This window comes from Oncorhynchus mykiss, chromosome 2, assembly GCF_057628025.1.
Source record: "Oncorhynchus mykiss isolate SJ-2025 chromosome 2, ASM5762802v1, whole genome shotgun sequence".
NCBI classification, from domain to species: domain Eukaryota; kingdom Metazoa; phylum Chordata; class Actinopteri; order Salmoniformes; family Salmonidae; genus Oncorhynchus; species Oncorhynchus mykiss.
Window position 1 is genome coordinate 33535710 of NC_143023.1, and position 21151 is coordinate 33556860.

Consider the following 21151-nt stretch of genomic DNA (forward strand, 5'->3'; position numbering starts at 1 on the left):
TTGGCACAGAAATGTGGCTTAGGCCTAAAATATTTAATCAGTTGGACAAACTTTTTAATGAGGTAATACCGGATACAGATAGGGCTGTGACAGTCATGGAATTTTGGATGCTGGTAATTGGCCAGCCAAATGACGCGGTCTCTGTAATAAAACAAAAATAAATGTACATATTTGTTTGGGGGGGGGCACATTTTTCCTTTCCACATTTTCTCCTTTCCCAGCTCCGGACTGCATGTGCTGCCATAGAAATAGAATGAATAGAACAGGCATCCCCATTCAAATCAATGATCGCATGGGAAGACTGGCGGCCATTGCAAGTGTACCCATAGGGTAAAAGCAGGAATTGAACACTTTAGGGATGTTAACTGTTAGTTGGCTAACTGCCGGAAAATACATTTGACCTGTCATGCTTATTGGTCTATAGGTGAATTTGCATAATTTTGTGGAATTTTAATTGGTGCGTGTGTATTTTCGTAAATCGTCATGCAGTTTATCACACGCGCACAGCATACAGAGCCTAGTTTGAGGAGTGGAATAGCCAACCACCTATCAGACAGCGCAAGAGTTTCTCCTCAAAAGCCTGTAGGCTACTGGAGTGAAACCTGCTTTTGTAAGCTCAGTCATTGCGGCACAAATAACAATTCTAAATGCAATCGCGTGATAACTTTGGTGGCCACGATTAATTGAAAAGTAGCTATTTTTATTTGTCAATCTCAACTCGCGCCCTCCCAATCGCCATTCGGACGCATATGCTATAGCCTGCCTACCGTTGACTATCAAAGGTCACCCACTACTTTGCCATGTGAGCTTGAGGTGGTATAATTGTTTGAAACCTGAACGTTTTACATTACTTCAAATAATGAGGCACGTCTTACCTTGCTTCAAAGTAGCCATGCGAAAATCAAGCCGTGGAGGCAATTATTTTATAGATTTCCTCATGCCATTAACCAGCATTTATCTCTTGTTCTATTGGTTTTCATATAAACTTTCTATCGTTGTGCAGAAGCCAAAAGCACAATCCTAGTCATTTTAGCAACCCATCATAGTAGTTGCTATTAGATTCCCCCTCTTTCTAAGTTTCTACCTGATATTTTCATCTCTGTCACATATGGAACTGCTCGCATTAAGTGCACAGTTTAGAACTGTTTTCCGCTAATTGCAGTTGGGCAAATGTTTGAAAAGGATGTTTTGTTAGCTGCTTCATTACATGAGTTGCATGTTCAATAATAGGCTATATATAGCCTTCGGCTTGCTATTCCTGCATGTTTCCATGCACTTAATGAAAAATGTTCGGTCCTTGTATGCTTACATAGTATCAGAGAGGAAGAGGCGAAGTGAGAGGTTTTACTCTCGCCAAGATCTGTCCAAAATAAGCCCAATGCGTTTCTATGGGCTTATTTTGGGCCTAAGCTAGTCGCCTGCCTTCCCGCCTTGGGTCGACTACCATTGTTAGGGCGGAAACATAAGCATCTCGTCATTGTATACAGATCTCTGATAATATTTTCTGTTGGTCAGTCATTTTATTGTTTGTGAAAAAAATGTAACCGGTTGTTGACTGGTTTAATGAGGGTCAGTTTGAATCCCTAGAACCCATCAAGATGTGCTGTGATTTATTGATTTAACTCAACTGAGAGAACCAAAATTACATTCCAATGCATGAGCATCGTCATTTGAATGAACATTCTACATTACTATGGAAATTATTGCATCACAACACCAGACGGCCATTACGAGTGTACCCATGAATTTACCAGTCAAATTACCAGCCCATTCTATTCATGTTTAAGCAAAGGGCAACACCGTTTCATCACATCACCTAAATTCACTACAATAGGCAAGGCCTAATATGTAGACTAGCATACAAATGGTAGATTAATGCCTAGTGGTGTAAAGTAATTAAGGAAAAATACTTTAAAGTACTACTAAAGTAACTTAAGTATCTCTACTTTAGTTTACTATTTACATTTCTGACAGCTTTTACTTTTATTTCAAGAAAATAATGTATTTTTTCTCCATACATTTTCCCTGACACCCAAAAGTACTCGTTACATTTTTGAATGCTTAGCAGGACAGGAAAATTTGTCAAATCCATGCACTTATCAAGAGAGCATCCCTAGTCATCACTACTGCCTCTGATCTGACGGACTCACTGCACACACAAGCTTTGTTTGTAAATGATGTCTGGGTGTTGTAGTTTGTCGTCGTCGTCCCCCCGCCCCGGCTATCAGTGGCGCCAATGGTGGCGTCTGGTTTGCTCAAAATAAGGAATAAAACATTATGAATACTTTTTATTTTTGATGCTTAAGTATATTTGAAACCCAATACTTTTAGATTTGTACTCAAGTAGTGTTTTACTTCAAGTAGTGTTTTACTTGGTGACTTTTACTTGAGTCATTTTCTATTAAGGTATCTTTACGTTTACTCAAGTATGACAATTGGGTACTTTTTCCCACACCACTGTTAATGCCCCAGCCTGTGAATTAACTTCTAACTTCTCTGTCTTCACTGTTCAATTTTTGCGCAATGCATGCATCTCTGTTGGCATCTCCACTGGCCTCTCTTTTCCATCCACTCTGTATGTCTCTTAATACTCCTGAACCAGTAGCCTAGCCTGATGCGTTTTCCAGAAGTAGAAATATATTTTGGTAACTTATTTTGAGTAATTAAAAAACATACTTCACAAAAATATAAACGCAACATGTAAAGTGTTGGTTCCATGTTTCATGAGCTCAAATGAAAGATCCCAGGAATGTTTCATGCGTACTAAAAACATGTTTCTCCCAAATTTTGTGCACAAATGTGTTTATATCCCTGTTAGTGAGCATTTCTCCTTGCCAAGATAATCCATTGACCTTATAGGTGTGGCATATCAAGAAGTTGATTGAACAAAATTATCATTACACAGGTGCACCTTGTACTGGAGACTATAAAAGGCCACTCTAAAATGTGCAGTTTTGTCGCACAACACAATGCCACAGATGCATGCAATTGGCATGCTGACTGCAGGAATGTCAACCAGAGCTGTTGCCAGAGAATTTAATGTTAATTTCTCTACCATAAGTTGCCTCAATGTCATTTTTGAGAATATGTCCAACTGCCTCACAACAACCGCAGACCACGTGTAACCACGCCAGCCCAGGACCTCCACATTCAGCTTCTTTACCTGCTGGATGGTCTGAGGCGAATCACCTTGGACAGTGATGAAACTGTGGGGTTGCACAACCAAACCATTTCTGCAGTAACTTTCAGAAACCACCTAGGGAAGCTCATTTGTGTGCTCGTCGTCCTCAACAGGGTCTTGACCTGACTGCAGTTCGGTGTCGTAACCGACTTCAGTGGGCAAATGCTCACATTCGATGGCCACTGGCATGTTGAAAAAGTGTGCTCTTCATGGATGAATCCCGGTTTCAACTGTACCGGTCTTATGGGTGAGTGATTTGCTGATGTCCGCATTGTGAATAGAATGCCCCATGGTGGCTGTGGGGTTATGGTATGGACAGTCATAAACTACAGACAACGAACACAATTACATTTTATCGATTGCAATTTGAATGCATAGAGATACTGTGATGAGATCCTGATGCCCATTGTTGTGCCATTCATCCGCTGCCGTTTGAGCATGATAATGTATGACCCGATGTTGCAAAGATCTGTATACAATTCCTGGAAGCTGAAAATGACCCAGTTCTTCCATGGCCTGCATACCCACCAGTAATGGCACCCATAGAGCATGTTTGGGATGCTCTGGATCAACGTGTACGACAGCGTGTTCCAGTTACTGCCAATATCCAGCAACTTCGCACAGCCATTGATGGGGAGTGGGACAACATTCCACAGGCCACAATCAACAGCCTGATCAAGTCTATGCGAAGGAGAAATGGGAAATAATGGTTACACCAGATACTGACTGGTTTTATGATCCACGCCCCTACTTTTTTTTTTTTTTTAAGGTATCTGTGACCAACATGTGAAATCCATAGATTAGGGCCTAATTAATTTATATTGACTGATTTCCTTACTATAACTCAGTAAAATCTTTGAAATTGTTGCATGTTGTGTTTGTGTTGTTGTTCAGCTTCTCTGATGTTATGTGATCACATTGGCTGGTGGTAAAAATGCATTAAATGGGGAATCCTCTGTTCTTCCAACACCCAATGTTTATGTTTACAATGAAATGTATTACATCAGAATACCCAATGTTAGAGTGTTTCCAATCAAATTTATGAAGTAAATTGGAACCTTTTGCTATCAGTTGCATTTGCATAAACGCTGTGATTGGATGATAGCTGTGAGGGTTAACGAATCCGGATCAAATCCTTTGATCTTCTCAAGCTCTTTAACGATAGAATTGCCGAAGGAGTGGAATGTAATAGCTGAATAGAGATGGGAGCCAGGCTACATATCGTGCTTCACCAACGAATAACACCGCACCACTCATCTCTGCCAGTAACCTTCTGGTAACGAGTCCATTTCCTTGGCCACAAGGCCAAGCAACTGCCCCGGGCGCTGAAGCTTTGTGGGGGGGTTATGTGTACTGAAAAATACTCTGGTCGTGGCTGAATGGTTAAGGGTTTGGAGTGAGAGCAGCAGTGCTTTTCTGATGTAGCTACTTCAAGTATGGCCTCTTTTGTTTGTTGTGACATACTTCAGTACACACAAACTCTGTGGATTAAGTGATAAAAAAAAAACAACATTTTAATGACTCATCATTTTTGAGTCATTAATGTATGCGAAGCCTGTGTATTATGATAATGATATATGCTCTACATTATTTATTGAGTCCTGAGACAAACATTTGCAATGCATAAGAAGCTTGCTTCAGGGACCCACCAGCAATGCTGAGAGGAGATAATGTTTACCTACCAAAGTCCCTGTTTTTCAGAACAATCTTCAGAAATTAGAATGGAGGAATGGGAATAGAACATATTTGATTAACTATTGATGTCATAAAAGTATCTGAAGTACCTTCCGAAGTACACATTCTCATCAAGACCAAATGGAAGGTAGTTTTAAATTGATTGAACCAGCATGTGAAATGGGGTAAATATTGGTATGTGGTTCACTTGGACTCGAGGAAACCGTGCACATATTCAACCATTTCTGCCATAAATGCTTGTTTCAGGATAAATCACAGGCAAATAATTACAGTATTCATAGTAAGGATGAACAATAAAAAGGCTTGATTTAAAAACAAACCATGTCATTTGTGCAAATAAAGACGAAAGGCCGCGGAGGGAGGTGTCACCTCTGCTGCTGAGCTACATGGTAATTGGTTGTCGGGGCTTTGCTTTCACGGTCAGGGGAAACGAAGATTGCTTCATTAAGTTCCCTTTCTGATAACCGCCACAGCCGCCGCGCCAATGGAACAGAAGATCTTAACTGAATGGCTATGCCATTAGTAAAGAAAAGTGGTTAAAGGGAATGAACTGGAATGGTGAATAATTAAGATAATAGCTCTATTTGCACATGGCAGCAATTAAAAAGACTGAATCACATTCAATTACGGGTTCCGTTAGTCTTTTATATAACACCTTTGCTGTGGCGGTCAATTTTGAGACCATTTTTATACAGCAACATCCTGAACAGCTTGAGGTGTGAAAGGTTTTTGCTCAATTATTTTAAGGAATTGTAGTTCTGGAGGATTGGGCCACTTGCACCAAGCACATGTTCAATTGGTACTGTAAAAGAAGGTACATTCTCTAAACTCTACATCCATAAGGTTCCCTGGCCTTGTATGTTAACAACTCAACACATGAACATTTTCCCAAATGCCTTTTCATTTTTGATTTTAATATGGTTGTTGGTAATTTGGCTTCTGGCAACATATATTTGAATTATTATTTTGTACTCATTGACAGTTTGTTTGACCTTGAACTGAACCACAAATGCTGGCATAGTTTCTGTCTCTGTGCTCGGTTCTGTCTGTCTTCTGCAGTTATTAGCTTGTTGTGTCAACAAGCTAATAAGATGAGGAATAAATTACACTCCCATAACCTTTTGTGCTCTCTTGTCTCTGGCTGCACAGCGGATGTCAAAGGTGGAATAGAGAGAACATTTTAGACATTCTGCTGAACAGACACACTCCTACACACAGCGAGTGCTTGCCAGAAAACACCCCACTAAATTCCATAAATATTGAAAGTGAACGGCATGGGCCCTCCCAGAATGGTCTGACTTGAGGGATTTTGTCGCGCGCACACGCAATCAAACAATGTTCCCTGTAACTGAGGTCCGCAGCGGTAGAACACTGTCATGGGCTTGTCTCTGTCATCATGAGTAAGATAAATGACGCAGGCTGATCACCTGTCTGCATCAGCTTGTCAACTCAACCTCTTCCCTAATGTCAGGGAGAATCACCAGAGCTGTTGATACTACCAGAGCTGTAGATAGCCCGGGGAGGGAAGGTCGCCAATTTGCCAGAGATTACTGTAATCGCCATACCATATGATAAAGGTTATGGCATGTTGGCACAATCTCTAGATTGTCTGGAATCATGTAATATTGACCATGGTAAATGGGGCACAGGGTGCACTAGTCTCTCACAGCCACTGCAAGGAAAGGTTATTCAATAATATATGGAAATTATGTCTGGTCTCTGTTACTTTGTGGATCACAGCTTGTTACATGGATAGTTTCTAGTAACTACAACTTTGGTGTGCGTGTGTGTGTGTGTAACGGTGTATACATTGAGAAGGCGTGCAGTACACGGCCGCCATAAAAATGACATTTTCTAAGAGTTTCTTTGTGTCAGCCAGCCTAGCATATTTTATATTGTAATGGTGTCATTTGTATTTATTATGGATCCCCATTAGCTGCTGCCTTGGCAGCAGGTACTCTTTCTGGGGTTGAACAAAATGAAGGCAGTAATGAGACGTATTTCAGAATAGATTCTTTGTCCTCTGTGCATGTAAGAGCATACATGAAATGAACATGGTTCATTATGACATGTATGTGGTTTGTCCATGTCGTCGTTCAACATCATGTAGATGATCTTGTCAGTGGTTTGGTGTCTGCGGTCATATGAATAGCCATCTTCCGTGAATTGACAGTTTCCATATGTATGCCAGATTTACCAGTGTATTATTCCATTTAGAATATTGCATGATCAAAGGATAAAACATCAGATACGTGTTGTATCATGTTAAAAAGGAATTGACCATGCCTAGCTAACTGACGAGCATGACATGTTTTAGCTTGGCATTGTTTTTTTATTTGGATTCGATCAAGATAAGTGAGTTCCACCGCGGTTTGAAAGCAGAGTAAATCGGGCCTGAAGGGTTTTATTTGGGGATTCTGTTTGGTTGCATTCTGTTGCAGAGGCAGCACTCCAGCTGTTGGAGCCATTCCCACATGAGTGTAATCGCAGAGGATGGCTAGTGGTAGATTCTCACGGACACCCGCACACTAATGTATCCCAGATTCTTGGAAGAAATGACCCAAATACTCAGTGACTCAAAGAAATCTACCGATGTACAACAGATTTATTATAACTCTCAAGTCACACAGAGGATATTATTGCAAACCGTAGCGAATTCATGTTTAATGTCATGTGTATTGAACTTAACTAGATATGTCTGCATTAATGGATAAGAGTTTTCCCATAGTAGAGCGAGGAGAGCTCTATTACAGTTGCGAAATCGCAGTATTCAGCTATAGGCCTAGGTGTAGTGAAAGTACTGTCTGGGGTTAGATTATGCCACATGACAAAAACAGATATTTTAGTGCACTGTCAGTCTTCTAACGTCTAGCGACTTGACGTAAGATTTTGAGCAGGCACTTTATTTTCCTATAAATGTTTAAGCATCCTAAATTGCAATCCTCTGACTAGCATTAAAATCATTGTGCATTTTAAAGTTGCTCAGTAATGATCATACCCCTTGCTAGGTGAATAGGATCTGCTATAAAACATCCCTATTCATCCCATGACCAAAGCAGGATGTAAGGATGAGCAGTATCTCCCTTTCTCTCTCAGCCATTCAGGATGCTGATTCAGTCGATATCCTAAACCTAGACAGCCTCTCTCCGTCTCAGTCCGATGCTGTGGCCTCGACCGTGCTCCCCTGCTCTCCCACTCCACTAGTCTAATGAGAGACTGTCAGTCAAGTCTTGAATGCCCAGCCAGCGCTCAGGCAGCCGTCACAAAGCACCACAACCCCTGCTGCTGGTGGGGTGGGGGTTGCCGGGCAACCTCCAGTCGTGGCATGTACTTTAAACTATTGACTTAGCCTTTACCCAGAGGTCCGTGTGTTGTCAGATCTACACAGAGATTGTGTAGAGTGGATCCTCTGCCATGCCGTCTCATCTATCTCTTCTGAGCTCAAAAGTGATTGGCCTCAAAGGACATGAAAGAGTCCCTGTATCTGTGCAGCTTTGAAAAGGATCACACATCTGGCACAGTGGGAGGAAAAATATATATTTTTATATTGCATCAAGCTACATTGAGTTTTTCACCTTGAATCATGTTGAATGTAGACGCTTGATTAAATTAGCATTTTTCCGTAAGTATTGAAAAGGAAATTGCCTACAGCCAAAGTGTGGTGTTCAAAATGGCACACTGTGGCAAAACCATTTTCAATGGAAAGTGAAAACAAGGAGTTCTCATTGGATAATTTCGCATACAACCTTCCCATTTTACTAATCTTTCTTCCGTTTCGGGCCTTATGAACATGACACATTAATTCTGCAGATTACCTCTGGTGCAGGGATGTGTTGATGAGTAAATAACTTATTTCCCCCACCCACATAAAAACAGTTCTCCCTGTGTCTGGTTGCAACTCATTTTCTCCATGAACAGTGCAGGGGTTACCTCACCCACCTAAGCAACATCAGAATATTTCTCAGATTCATTACAGCTAGCTATTAATAGGCCACATCTGGCCTGTTGCAATGCACTGACAATGAATATTGCCCAACATGGTCTCCAGATGCTATGCTTAGGTAATTTCCAAATCATACCAGTATAAAACAGATTTCCTTTGTGCCTCATCAAGATAAGTCCAGATTCGCATTGCTCTTATGGGCACAACACAGCTATTGAAAAATATTCAAGTCCCTGGGGAAGAATGGATCATAATGAACTAATTAAAGAAGGCTTCGAACAAGATAAGTGAAATCTGCATGTGTTGACACTACAGGAAAGAGGAAGTGTCTAGTCCTTTCATTCTATTTGTGGAGACTGATCCATTCTCATGGGCATGCATTGAGCCAGACACATGTTTGATACTCAAGTCGTGCTATTTGAGATTATTATGTTGCGGAGAAAGCATAACTTGCTTGTCATTTCATTCTGACATAGCCATTTGGAAACATCAGTCACAGATTATTGGAGCTTGTCAACATGAGCAAAGCTATTGGTGACTTTGATAGTCAAGCATTTTCTGTGCTACTGCAATCCTGCTCCCAATCTCTAAGTATGTGTAAGTGTCTGTGAGCAGTCGTCTGTGTGTGTGTGTGTAGTCATTTGTGTGCGCCTGTGGGTTTAGTCGATGTTAAAGTTCATGTACAGAAATGCCATGAAATCTGAGGAATTCCTCATTGTCCTGGGCTTTCAGATCTGGTCGGTGTTCCAGACAGTCTTCTGTTGGGGGAGGGTGGAGACTTAATATGGAAATTACATTAATTACCAGACTATCCAACAGATGTGACCCTCACCCCATTCAACATAACTACTCATCTAATAAAGGACCTTCAAGAGACAATTATATTTTTGTGTATGAATTGACCATTTGTTTTATTGTTCTCTATTTGTGAAATGAGATTCCTCAATCCAACTGACAAACTGTTTATTTCAATGGATGGATGGTGATATTAGCCATTGAATGTTGCACATTTTGGGGGGGTTTAATAATGTTTCAGATTTGCTTTGGCAGCACAACCTAGATGGCTTGAGTGATAATCATTGAACAGAACTAAACCTCGGGCTAAAAAGAGCAGACTGAGAATCTCCAATCTCTGCTTCTTTAACTTGTCAGAAACAAGCATTTCCTCCTCACTCTCTTGCTCACTTGGACTCAGACTTTGTCTACTTTAGGCTACCCTGTCAGTAGCCGGTTGTCGATCCCAATGCCCCTAAACATATTGACATGTTTCTGTTTCAGCGCCGGCCCCAAAGGAGACAACATCTACGAGTGGAGGTCAACCATCCTGGGACCACCGGGCTCTGTTTACGAGGGAGGGGTCTTTTTCCTCGACATCGCCTTCACACCCGACTACCCCTTCAAACCACCCAAGGTCAGCACCCCTTGCCACACTGACCACAAATGTTTTATAGCTTTAGTGCCATTGTGCTGCTTTCTTCCTCTGTGGAAAACTCTTGCTTTAATGTAATTTCAACAGCTAACATGATTTTCTGGAAATCTGGTGTGCTCCTTCAAGCCTTTACCAGTTCACTGTCCATATTTTAAATTCATTCTTTATTAGCCTTTTCATGAAATGTACCCTGTGGAGTATTTTCGGTTGTTGAGTGGATGTCATTATCAAGTGTATGAAATGTGCTTTTGGATATCTCTTTGTGCTTCTTAGAACCCAATTTTCCTCTCACTTGCTTTCATTTTGAGTTCTGACTCTCTCTCTCTCTCTCTCTCTCTCTCTCTCTCTCATTTTGTCTGTTTCCTCCCCCCATTCTTTCATTCTCTCTTTTTGTCTCTGTTTCTCTCTGAGCTGTGTAAGAACCGGCTCTACTGTTTGACAGCAGACTCAAACAAATCCACAGGCTCAAGCTCTGCTCAGTGTAGCCAGAGGGCTCAAGTGTTTTGTCCCACTGTGATCTGTAGCCAGTTCTTCCGTCACTGTAGCGCACAATACATGCTCCATTGGACTTTTGCTGTATACTATAGACTCTTACCAGAGCTTTTTTCAAGCCCCTAACTGAAACTCCAGTTTGACAAGCTTGTTGGACAGATTGGAAGTATACGATTTGGTTGTTAGGGTTAGTGGGGCAGAGAGTGCACCATTGTGGGGTTATTTATCATGTCTTATTCTTGGTGTGTTCAAAATGCCAAGGCTCATTAGAAGTTTCCTCTGCAAGGTCAGGGTCAGTCTGTCCAGATGTTGGTGATTGGAGTACTGGGCCGGTGTCAGGTGTCAGGCCTAAACAGATGTCAGACTCACTGTCAATCAGAAACACGGTAGTAAACTTAACAGGGACTTTTGTGTGGATGTTTGTTGTACAAAGGTTTGACCTAAGCACATATGAAACCAAATAAAGTAATTTTGACCCATTATTTGATTCCCTGTTAAAGTCTTATAGGAATTATTGTTTTCCTCTCAAACTAATATGTAACGGTTATAGTGAGATTAGAGATAGGCATGGGTTTTTTTTCTGGGGAATTTCATGACAATTATAAAGGTTTTCTGCATATTGGTAAATGCACCATGCTGCACCCTGTTGGCCATATCAAAGCCTAAGGAAATTAGAAGGCAAATTAAAATTCTGGTATTTTTTATGGTATATCAAAACTCTGCAGCTGTGTTGTAAGGGTTGTCACCATCTTCTCAACAAAGAAATTACATAATTCTGTTTCTTACATTTTTATTTTGTCAAATTTAGACTATTCCACTGCCAGTATTGCCGCTGAAGCATGTTTCTAAACTATAAATGCTTTATTTTCCTATAATCGCCAGGTAACATTTCGGACGAGGATCTACCACTGTAACATCAACAGTCAGGGGGTGATCTGTCTGGACATCCTGAAGGACAACTGGAGCCCTGCCCTCACCATCTCCAAGGTGCTGCTGTCCATCTGCTCTCTGCTCACAGACTGTAACCCAGGTAAGAGACCTGTCAATGTCCACATCATGAGCTGCAGTGTTCTCATTTCAGTTGGTAATTCATGACTGATTTTAAATTACATTTGAGTTGACACTATCTACACACACAGATGGCGGTAGTGTAAACTCACCACATGACGAATTATCACCATCTCTGTGTAGATAATGTAGACTCACAGCATGAAGGATTATCACCATCTCTGTGTGTAGATAATGTAAACTCTCAGCAGGAAACATCTACACACAGAGATGGTGATAATGTTTCATACTTTGATAACTGTCTGCAGCTCTTCTAGTGGTGTTCCAGCATTCCCTTCCCCAGGGACAGTAGCTCTGTTGCTGTTGAACCTGTTGATGGAATTTAAATGATCTTATTCATATTTTAATACAATGTAATAATATGCTCTAAACTCCAAAAAACCATACACCGGTGAAATGCTATTCATTAATGCATGCTCTGATCTGCATCCTTTTTTTTTGTCATTGCAGCGGACCCTCTGGTGGGGAGCATTGCCACACAATACCTGACAAACAGAACGGAACATGACAGAATAGCCAAGCAGTGGACGAAGAGATACGCCACATAGAGCCCCCTGTCTGACTTTTCCACTGTCACCCCCCCCCACCCCACCCCCACTGTACTTCTCTACCTCTCTCCCCAGCCTTTCAAAGCACACTCACTAAGTGCAATGTTATACCTGTAATCCCCCCCACCCAAAACTTTGTATCTACCTTTTCTTTGTAAAGAACTGTCCTTTGTTCCTTGTTGACTTGAAAGCTTCTTTTTTTATACAAAGAGTAGATTGGGATTTTATTTTCCAATATCTGAATGTTGGAATTAATGTATTGAAAAAAGACAATTATTCTAATAAGCATTGTCCCTCAACTATACAGTATGTATCCTTGTTTTCATAGTGGCTCCAGGAACAAAATGCAGATTATATACTCTTTTTACTTTAGGTTCTTGTGTATTTTTTAATTTCCTATTCCAGTCATCAATGGTATCTGCATGGAACAGAAGGAAGATTTGCATCAAATGACTTGTCTTCTACGCTTTCTGGTTTTGTTTGTACTGTATGTATTTTTTCAAACGCTTTTGAGGCAGACCACAGAAATATAGGTCTGCTTGTGAAAGAGGCAGGACTTGTACATTTACCGGCTACTCTGGCATGGCAGGGTGGTTTGTTGTGCACTTGTATTAATGAAGCACCCAATAAAACACTGGTTGGCTTGTGAGATACTCTTCTGTAACTGTGAACCCTCTGTGACAGGTCCAGAGATTAACATCTTAACACCTATCAGCCTTCTGCCTCATGACTGACACACACACACACACCTGTGCCTGAGCATATAATGAACTGGGAAACCCAGGGAATCAGTGAAACCAGGGTCAAATAGACTACAGCAGAAGAAACTGCATCACAGGTCTAGGTTAGGGGTGGGCATGAACCATAGACCATATATGAACCTCTCTTTCACCTTGACTTGGTTACACCATATTCAGTGATGCTCCAAATTTTATTTTGGCCCTCATTCGACATGTGCTTTTTCGTGCATCTTTTGTTTAATGTGTGATATCAAAATGTCAGATCAGTCTACGAAGACCTAATGTTGAATGATCCTTGTGCGCCGATTTGCCTTCATTATTGTGAGTGCGCGATATGAATCCACTGCACCCGCGGCACTTCCGTTCCACAGAAGGCGATTTGCACGAGCACAGGCAGTGGAGAGATCCAGACACAAAGGAGGTGATTTGCTACTTGGCTGACGTTACTTTTAATATTGAATATGCCTCATGAGTTATAAAATATATTGAAGTTCTCTGAGTGTATTCAACTTGTTTTGTATTGGAAAAGACGGCTAGTTAACGACTCAACAGACACATTTGTGGTGACACTGCCTGGCTCAGGAAATAAATATTAACGTTAGCTAGCTCAAGCTAGTAACGTTAGTAACTAAACTAGTTTCACTATGGTGTAACCTTGTTTGCCAACTAACGTTAGCTAAGTTAAATATCTCAGAATGTTGAAAGGTTGAGGTGGGCGTAAACGTTGATGTAACTACAGTATTTTTCCGAACTTTCTAGCTTAACGTTGGCTAAGGTCTGGGCAGTCAAACGGTCGGCTAATAACGGGGGGCGAGAAAATCAGCAGGTCGGACGTTTGTGACTAGCGTTAACTAGCTAGCTAGATGGTTATGCTAGCCAGCTGTTAATGTCCACTTAGTTAACCAAACCTAGTCCAACCAGATTGACTTGTCACAAGCAATTGCAAACGTAAACTACTGTAGGCGAACTCGCTAGCAAACTGCTATAGCCTCTTTGCTCCAGGAGACCTGTAATTTACACACAAATGAATGTGTTAGATCATTGTCTTAACGTTTCAGGACTCCAGGAGCGAAGAGGCCATAGCAAGTAACTCCAGACCAGAGATATTAGCTAGCAAGCTAACATTAATTACTGTGAAGAAGGCCCGAGAATGTTCCCATCAAATGGTTGGCCACAAAGACTAACTAACTAGCTGTTGTTCACCACCATGGATCCATTTGTTCCTTCTGGGCGCCTTTAGTATTAGCTGACGGTAAGTTAGCTACAATTTCATAATATTCATGATCTATTACATTTGGGGAATAATGGAGGCTTGCCATATCAGGGCTGTCAAACATTGTTTGCTCAACCATCCATAATCACATTATTGCCAGAGGAGGGATGGGGGTGGCAGCTAGCCAATTACCTTTATTTCAACTGAGCACTAGCCAAGCAGCAAGCTGTATCGGACTCCCTAACCCAGTGGTTTCCAACCAGGGATACTTGGCCTATCCACAGAGGGTACTTGAAGACTCATGAGACCATAGGCCTACTGGTGAAATGTACATGAGGGGGTACTCTGGGCAAAGCAAAATTCCGTCGGTGGTACAGTAACTGAAAATTGTTGGAAACCTCTGCCATAACCTAACGTAGCAGGTGTAAAAAACGCCTGAGTGCACTTCCCACATCTAGTTTTCAGCAGAAAAGGAAGCTAGTTTGAATAAGCTGTATCCCCGTAAACCAGATGCATCAGGTTGTTGGCATCGCCGCTAAGCCTAGGGACTCCCTAAAAACATGCCACTTCGACACTGCTACGACCGGAAGTAACTCTTCCTAGCAAGTTAGGAGAGCATTTTCACTAAACCTTTTCCTAACCTTAACCTAATTCTCCTAACCAGATATGTTAATTATCCTAACCTACTGTGTACCTTCTCCTAACCTACTACGAAAAGTCACTTCCAGTCATAGCTGTGTTGAAGTGGCTTGTTTTTTGTTAATCTCACCAAGCTATGTTGAGGTAGCCATATTTCCTAGAATGTTGAAGGTGCTCTGTCATAACTGTAACATTACTTAATTTTGCAATGGCTTGAAAGCAATTTCATTTGTCAAAGCTACTGCTTTTTTTCTTCAACTGCTGCATCACAATCACATTGTAGGTTCCTTCTAATTTCTTGTCCAAACCGGTATGTCGGATAAGGATTCGTGTGTCAGCACCAGCTCTTCGTCTTCTTCCTCCTCCAATCAAAACAAACCGAAAGACACACCTTGCAAGAAACGGGAGAGCAAAGCCAGTATGAGCAAGACCTCCAAGCTGCTATCCACCAGCGCAAAGAGGTAACACACCCAAACCTCATTAAATATTGGCTGGTTGTCACACAACACCAACAATGTGACATTTAGTCAGAGGGGTGGGTTAATCTCCTAGATGATTGTAGCTAGCACTAAAATGTTCTCTGTACTTTATTTGTTTAAAAATATTCTAGCCTCACTGTATTGGACCAAAATATCTGTGCCATTTCTTTACCTTTGGAAGTTCATGGCTGAGAAAACAAAGATGTGTAAGGTATGGCTGGGCAATCAGTGATTGATCTGAAGGCATGTTTGTTTCTGTAGGATTCAGAAAGAGCTGGCAGATATCACGCTGGACCCTCCGCCAAACTGCAGGTTGGTTTTATTTGAGCTCATCTTCTCTTTTCCAATCCGCCCCCAGTGTTTTGCGTATTGCCATGGTCAATACCTACAGGCGACTCTCCAAACAATAATTATTTTACCACTTATTCATAAAGGATTGCGTTACTTTCTGATTTCTCATGTTGTCCCATATGCTGACAAAATAAAGCTGCACCTATTTTGATCAAAATGTTTTGACTGCTGGTGGTGTTTAGAAATCTACATGAAGGGGGGCCTCCCGGGTGGTTAAGGGCGCTGTACTGCAGCGCCAGCTGTGCCATCAGAGTCCCTAGGTTCGCGCCCAGGCTCTGTCGTAACCGGCCGCGACCGGGAGGTCCGTGGGGCGACGCATAATTGGCCTAGCGTCGTCCGGGTTAGGGAGGGATTGGTCGGTAGGGATCTCCTTGTCTCATCGCGCACCAGCGACTCCAGGTGCACGGTGTTGCCTCCGACACATTGGTGCGGCTGGCTTCCGGGTTGGATGCGCGTTAAGAAGCAGTACGGCTGGTTGGGTTGTGTATCGGAGGACGCATGACATTCAGCCTTCGTCTCTCCCGAGCCCGTACTGGAGTTGTAGCAATGAGACAAGATAGTAGCTACTACAACAATTGGATACCATGAAATTGGGGAGAGAAAGGGGTAAAAATTTTTAAAAAATTAAAAAATCTACATGAAGCATAATTTTACGTCTCCAACATTGTTGGATCAACCTTGTAGTCATCACTCTAGCATGTACCAAGGATGAAGGCTGATCTGCTCTGAGGAAGTCAATATGGGTCGTGATACAGAGGCACGTATCACGGGATTGGTTGCGAATGGAGGCTTCTTTGAAGCTTGAGAGAGAATGTACTGTTCTCTCAAGCAATATAAAGCTGTGTGTTCACCACGTGGGTACCAACCCAAGGGATAATAGGCTCTAAACAGTTTCAGACAAGTTTTTTGCAAGTGCAGTAAGCTTTAAAGGAACAATCGATTCATCCATTTTGGGACTTCTAAATTAAATAAATGTACCCATAACTTATTCTATAACCTTATGAGCTTAGTTCAACTGTTGTACCTCATCATAACCCCCCCCCCCCCCCCAAAAAAAAAATAATAATATATAAGCTTGTTTCTCTCCGTTTGTAAACAAAGTAAATGTTAACAAGTACTATATAGCCTCAAAACATGGTTAAAACAATTTTTTTTAAATCATGGATGGTCTATGAATTTAAGTGGTTACATTTCTCTAGCCCTATCCCTCAGCTTTTTGCGTAAATGGGTGAGGAGAATGCTTTAAGGTATTTGTCCCTTGTGGCAATGAGACGAAGTACACACACAAGTGACCTGAGCCATAACAATAACAAAGAACGTGGTCCAGTTAACACCAATTAGGGAGACTGTTCTCCTTTGGTTTTCCAGGTGGGTAACGACAAAGGAGTTGGCTAAAGTACAGATCTGTGGCCAGGCTAATAGTATAACATAATCTGTAATTTTATCTCATTTAATTCCAGCGCTGGTCCAAAAGGAGACAACATTTACGAGTGGAGGTCAACCATCCTGGGACCACCGGGCTCTGTTTACGAGGGAGGGGTCTTTTTCCTCGACATCGCCTTCACACCCGACTACCCCTTCAAACCACCCAAGGTACTGGGCAATCGTCAGCTACCAGTCACTTTTTACCCTCTACACTATAAAACGGTCATCTTGGTTTAGTCCCACGCAATAAATGGCACAGATTTACTTAGTGTTCATTTTCGTGTTCTTCAGGGTATACACAGCGAAAAATGCGACCGGCGATGATCACAGTGTTTGTCATATTGTGCTGCTGCTAAATTGTTGCCACCACCGCAAAAAAGAAAACAAAAAACGAGACTCGCTTTCCAGATGCTAGAGAGCTATTTACATGTGTGCCTCTGTTTTGTGTGTGTGCGCGAGTCGGGTCATTGCCAGAGAAGGTAGCCTATGCAATTTCATCCATAACAACACTAACTAAATATCAAATTTGAAACACAGCTTGTAGCTTGGCTAGTTAGCTCACTTGTTAGTGTGCTAGTTTAATTCCATGTGCTAAAAACAAATCCAAACGTTTCATAAAAATGTGCTCAAATGAAATTCTATTATATTTGGATTGTTTTGTCACATTTGACAATTTCATTACAATATGGAATTTCTTTTTGAGAATGGTGAAATGAGGATGACTGAATTTCCTCCAGTTTCTAGAACACAGCAGGCAGCATATGTACAGTACTTACAATCCCTGCGTTTTGCCAGGATTTCCCTGTTAACATGTTGAAGTACTCTCATTAACCAACAGAGGGCATTTGACACCTCCACTTGGCTCATCGCACTCTAGCAATTCCTTGTGGCAGGCAGTGCGCCTGCAGGCTGACACTCAGTTGTCAGTTGAATGGCGTTTCCTTCCGACACATTGGTGCGTCTGGCTTCCCAGTTAAGTAGGCGGGTGTTAAGAAGCGAGGTTTGGTGGGTCATGTTTCGGAGGACGCATGACTCGACCTTCACCTCTCCCGAGCCCGTTAGAGAGTTGCAGCGATGAGGCAAGATCGTAATATCTTGATTACAAACAGAAAATGTAACCAATAAACCTGCTGTATGTAAAATGTTGTGTGATATAGCATGGAAAATAAATAAATGTGACTCTGGAGGACAACATAATGTTTGTTTCCAACATTAGAGCTGTTTTCCTCAAGAAGTAAAAATCTTCTTTGTGTTTTGTTTCCTTGCCACGATACTAACAAGTATTGCAATACCGGTATCATCCCGGCCCTACATGCTTTGTCTTCTGCCCCAATAAATGTTCATCCACTTTAATAAATAGTTATACTGAACAAAAATATAAACTCAACATGCAACAACTCCAATGATTTTACTGAGTTACAGTTCATATAAGGAAATCAGTCAATTGAAATAAAATCATTAGACCTTAAATCTATGAATTTCACATGACCTGGCAGGGGCGCAGCCAATCAGAGTAAGTTTTTCCCCACAAAGGGCCTCATTAGAGATACTTCTCAGTTTCATCAGCTGTCCTGGTGGCTAGTCTCAGATGATCCCACAGGGCTCCCGAGTGGTTAAATACATGTTTTATTTTTAAGAAGCAGGATGTGGTGGCCCTGGGCTGGCATGGTTACATGTGGTTGTGAGGCCCGGTTGGACGTACTGCCAAATTCTCTAAAACGACATTGGAGACAGTTTATGGTAGAGAAATGAACATTCAATTCTCTGGCAACAGCTCTGGTGAACATTCCTGCAGTCAGCATGCCAATTGCACACTCCCTCAAAACGTATTTGTGGTATTGTGACAACTGCACATTTTAGAAGCCTTTTATTGTCCCCAGCACAAGGTGCACCTGTGTAATAATGATCATGCTGTTTAGTCAGCTTCTTGATATGCCACACCTGTCAGGTGGATTGATTATCAACAAAATAAGCTTTTGTGCCTGTGGAGAATGTCTGGGATCTTTTATTTCACCCCTTACATGTTGCGTTTATATTTATGTTCAGTATAGATGTTGATATAGAGTCTCTAGCCTTGTTATGTTAAATATGCCTATAGCATGTATATTTTCTACTTTTGTTTTTCCTCAAGGTAACGTTTCGGACGAGGATCTACCACTGTAACATCAACAGTCAAGGGGTGATCTGTCTGGACATCCTGAAGGACAACTGGAGCCCCGCCCTCACCATCTCCAAGGTGCTGCTGTCCATCTGCTCTCTGCTCACAGACTGTAACCCAGGTAAGATATCCATCAGGGAGCCTAACTGGCTTCTTTGTCCCCTTTTACTTGTTTCTCTTCAGATCTGCACCTGTCCCAGACTGGAAATATGATACCAGAACAAATATTAGTATTCCTGACTCCTGAGAAGGGTCAAATTAAATCTGCAGGTAACATGGTAAATACCAAATACCGGTCCATTTCTTTGGTGTAATTTTGTGCTCAGATGTGGATTACTTTTTATTATGGGTATCACTTTGAGGCCCACACACAATGCCTTTTATATTGCATTTATAATTCCTTATGATACCACTAAGTTGGCATAACTCATAAGTAGTTATAAAAGGCTTAGAATTCATCACTTGAAGCAGAGTAATTGTTTCAAAATTCACCACCCTCTAACTGTTAATTCTCTCATGTTGATTTTCACTTTCAGCTGATCCCCTGGTTGGAAGCATCGCCACCCAGTACACGACAAACAGAGCCGAGCATGATAGAACAGCCAAACAGTGGACGAAGCGGTACGCCACATAGGCCCATAGAGCACAGCCGTGTGGGGGGGGGTTTCTATTTCAGATTTTTAGTACTTTATTGTCTGGTATATTTTTGGGGTTCCTGATTAAGTTATCTGTGAAAATAAAGAAAAACAATGAAACAATATGTAATGTCATATATTTTATTACTCTGTAGGATTCTCCACTGCTTAGCTAATCTCCTGAAATTTAGTAGGCTATCCCTCAAATATAATGCATAAACAGTGCCATAAAAACATGGATTTCACCTTTTGCCAATTCAACTTTTAATATGGAACTACAGTACAGTTGTACCACAATAGCTACAAATCTAAGTACTTTTTTACACAGTTCTGTTGTCCATGCTTATACTTTGAATAGCGTTTACCATGTTATTTTGCAATAACTAATCTCTCATTTGAAAAACCAATGGAATTTGGTGCTAAAGGAACAGTGCAAGCGCATATACATATCAAGGGTGCTTGGTTATGGTCAGATGAAGGATTAGTGATAAATTGCCTCTACTACAGTGCATTCAGAAAGTATTCAGACCCCCTTGACTTTTCCCCCATTTTGTTACGTTACAGCCTTATTCTAAAATGGATTACAATGTTTTTTTCCCACCCTCATCGATCGATACATAATACCCCATATTGTCAAAGTAAAAACAGGTTTCTAGACATTTCTAAAACTTTTAAAAAATAAATCCCATTTATATCAGTATTCAGACCCTTTACTCAGTACTTTGTTGAAGTACCTTTTGGAAGTGATTACAGCCTCGGTTCTTCTTGGGTATGATGCTACACGCTTGGCACATGTTTATGGGGAGTTTCTCCCATTCTCTGCAGATCCTCTCAAGCTCAGTCAGATTGGATGGGGAGCATCACTGCACAGCTATTTTCAGGTCTCCAGAGATGTTCGATCGGGTTCAAGTCCGGGCTCTGGCTGGGCAACTGAAGGACATTCAGAGACTTGTCCCGAAGCCACTCCTGCATTGTCTTGGCTGTGTGCTTAGGGTTGTCCTGTTAGGGGAACTTTCAACCCAGTGTGAGGTCCTGAGCAGGTTTTCATCAAGGACCTCTCTACTTTGCGCCGCTCATCTTTCCCTCAATCCTGACTAGTCTCCTAGTCCTTGCCCCTGAAAAACATCCCCACAGCATGATGCTCCCACCACCATG

At 41.6% G+C, this 21151-nt stretch overlaps 2 protein-coding genes across 5 annotated transcripts in view; both read left to right on the top strand.

Moving 5' to 3' along the window:
* The window catches only part of LOC110488020 (ubiquitin-conjugating enzyme E2 E2), a 31260-nt gene extending 18255 nt beyond the window's left edge, over positions 1-13005 (top strand). For both annotated transcript variants that reach the window (XM_021559979.3, XM_021559985.3), the window contains 3 exons: positions 10098-10230; positions 11623-11770; positions 12259-13005. In XM_021559979.3, coding sequence (XP_021415654.1) covers positions 10098-10230; positions 11623-11770; positions 12259-12356 — 379 coding nt within the window. In that variant the 3' untranslated portion in view covers positions 12357-13005. The remainder of the gene's footprint in view (positions 1-10097; positions 10231-11622; positions 11771-12258) is intronic.
* Positions 13006-13251: 246 nt separating this feature from the next.
* On the top strand, positions 13252-20119 carry LOC110488035 (ubiquitin-conjugating enzyme E2 E1). 3 transcript variants are annotated; one of them, XM_021560004.3, is made up of 6 exons: positions 13252-13517; positions 15232-15409; positions 15689-15739; positions 17239-17371; positions 19335-19482; positions 19898-20119. In XM_021560004.3, the coding sequence occupies exons 2-6, from the start codon at positions 15261-15263 to the stop codon at positions 19993-19995; spliced, it is 579 nt and encodes a 192-aa protein (XP_021415679.1). In that variant the 5' UTR covers positions 13252-13517; positions 15232-15260; the 3' UTR covers positions 19996-20119. The 3 variants fall into 3 exon arrangements, with proteins under 3 accessions (XP_021415679.1, XP_021415671.1, XP_090054125.1); XM_021559996.3 differs by having other exon boundaries at positions 15273-15409; XM_090197999.1 differs by having other exon boundaries at positions 13486-14348; positions 15273-15409.
* Positions 20120-21151: the final 1032 nt, after the last annotated feature.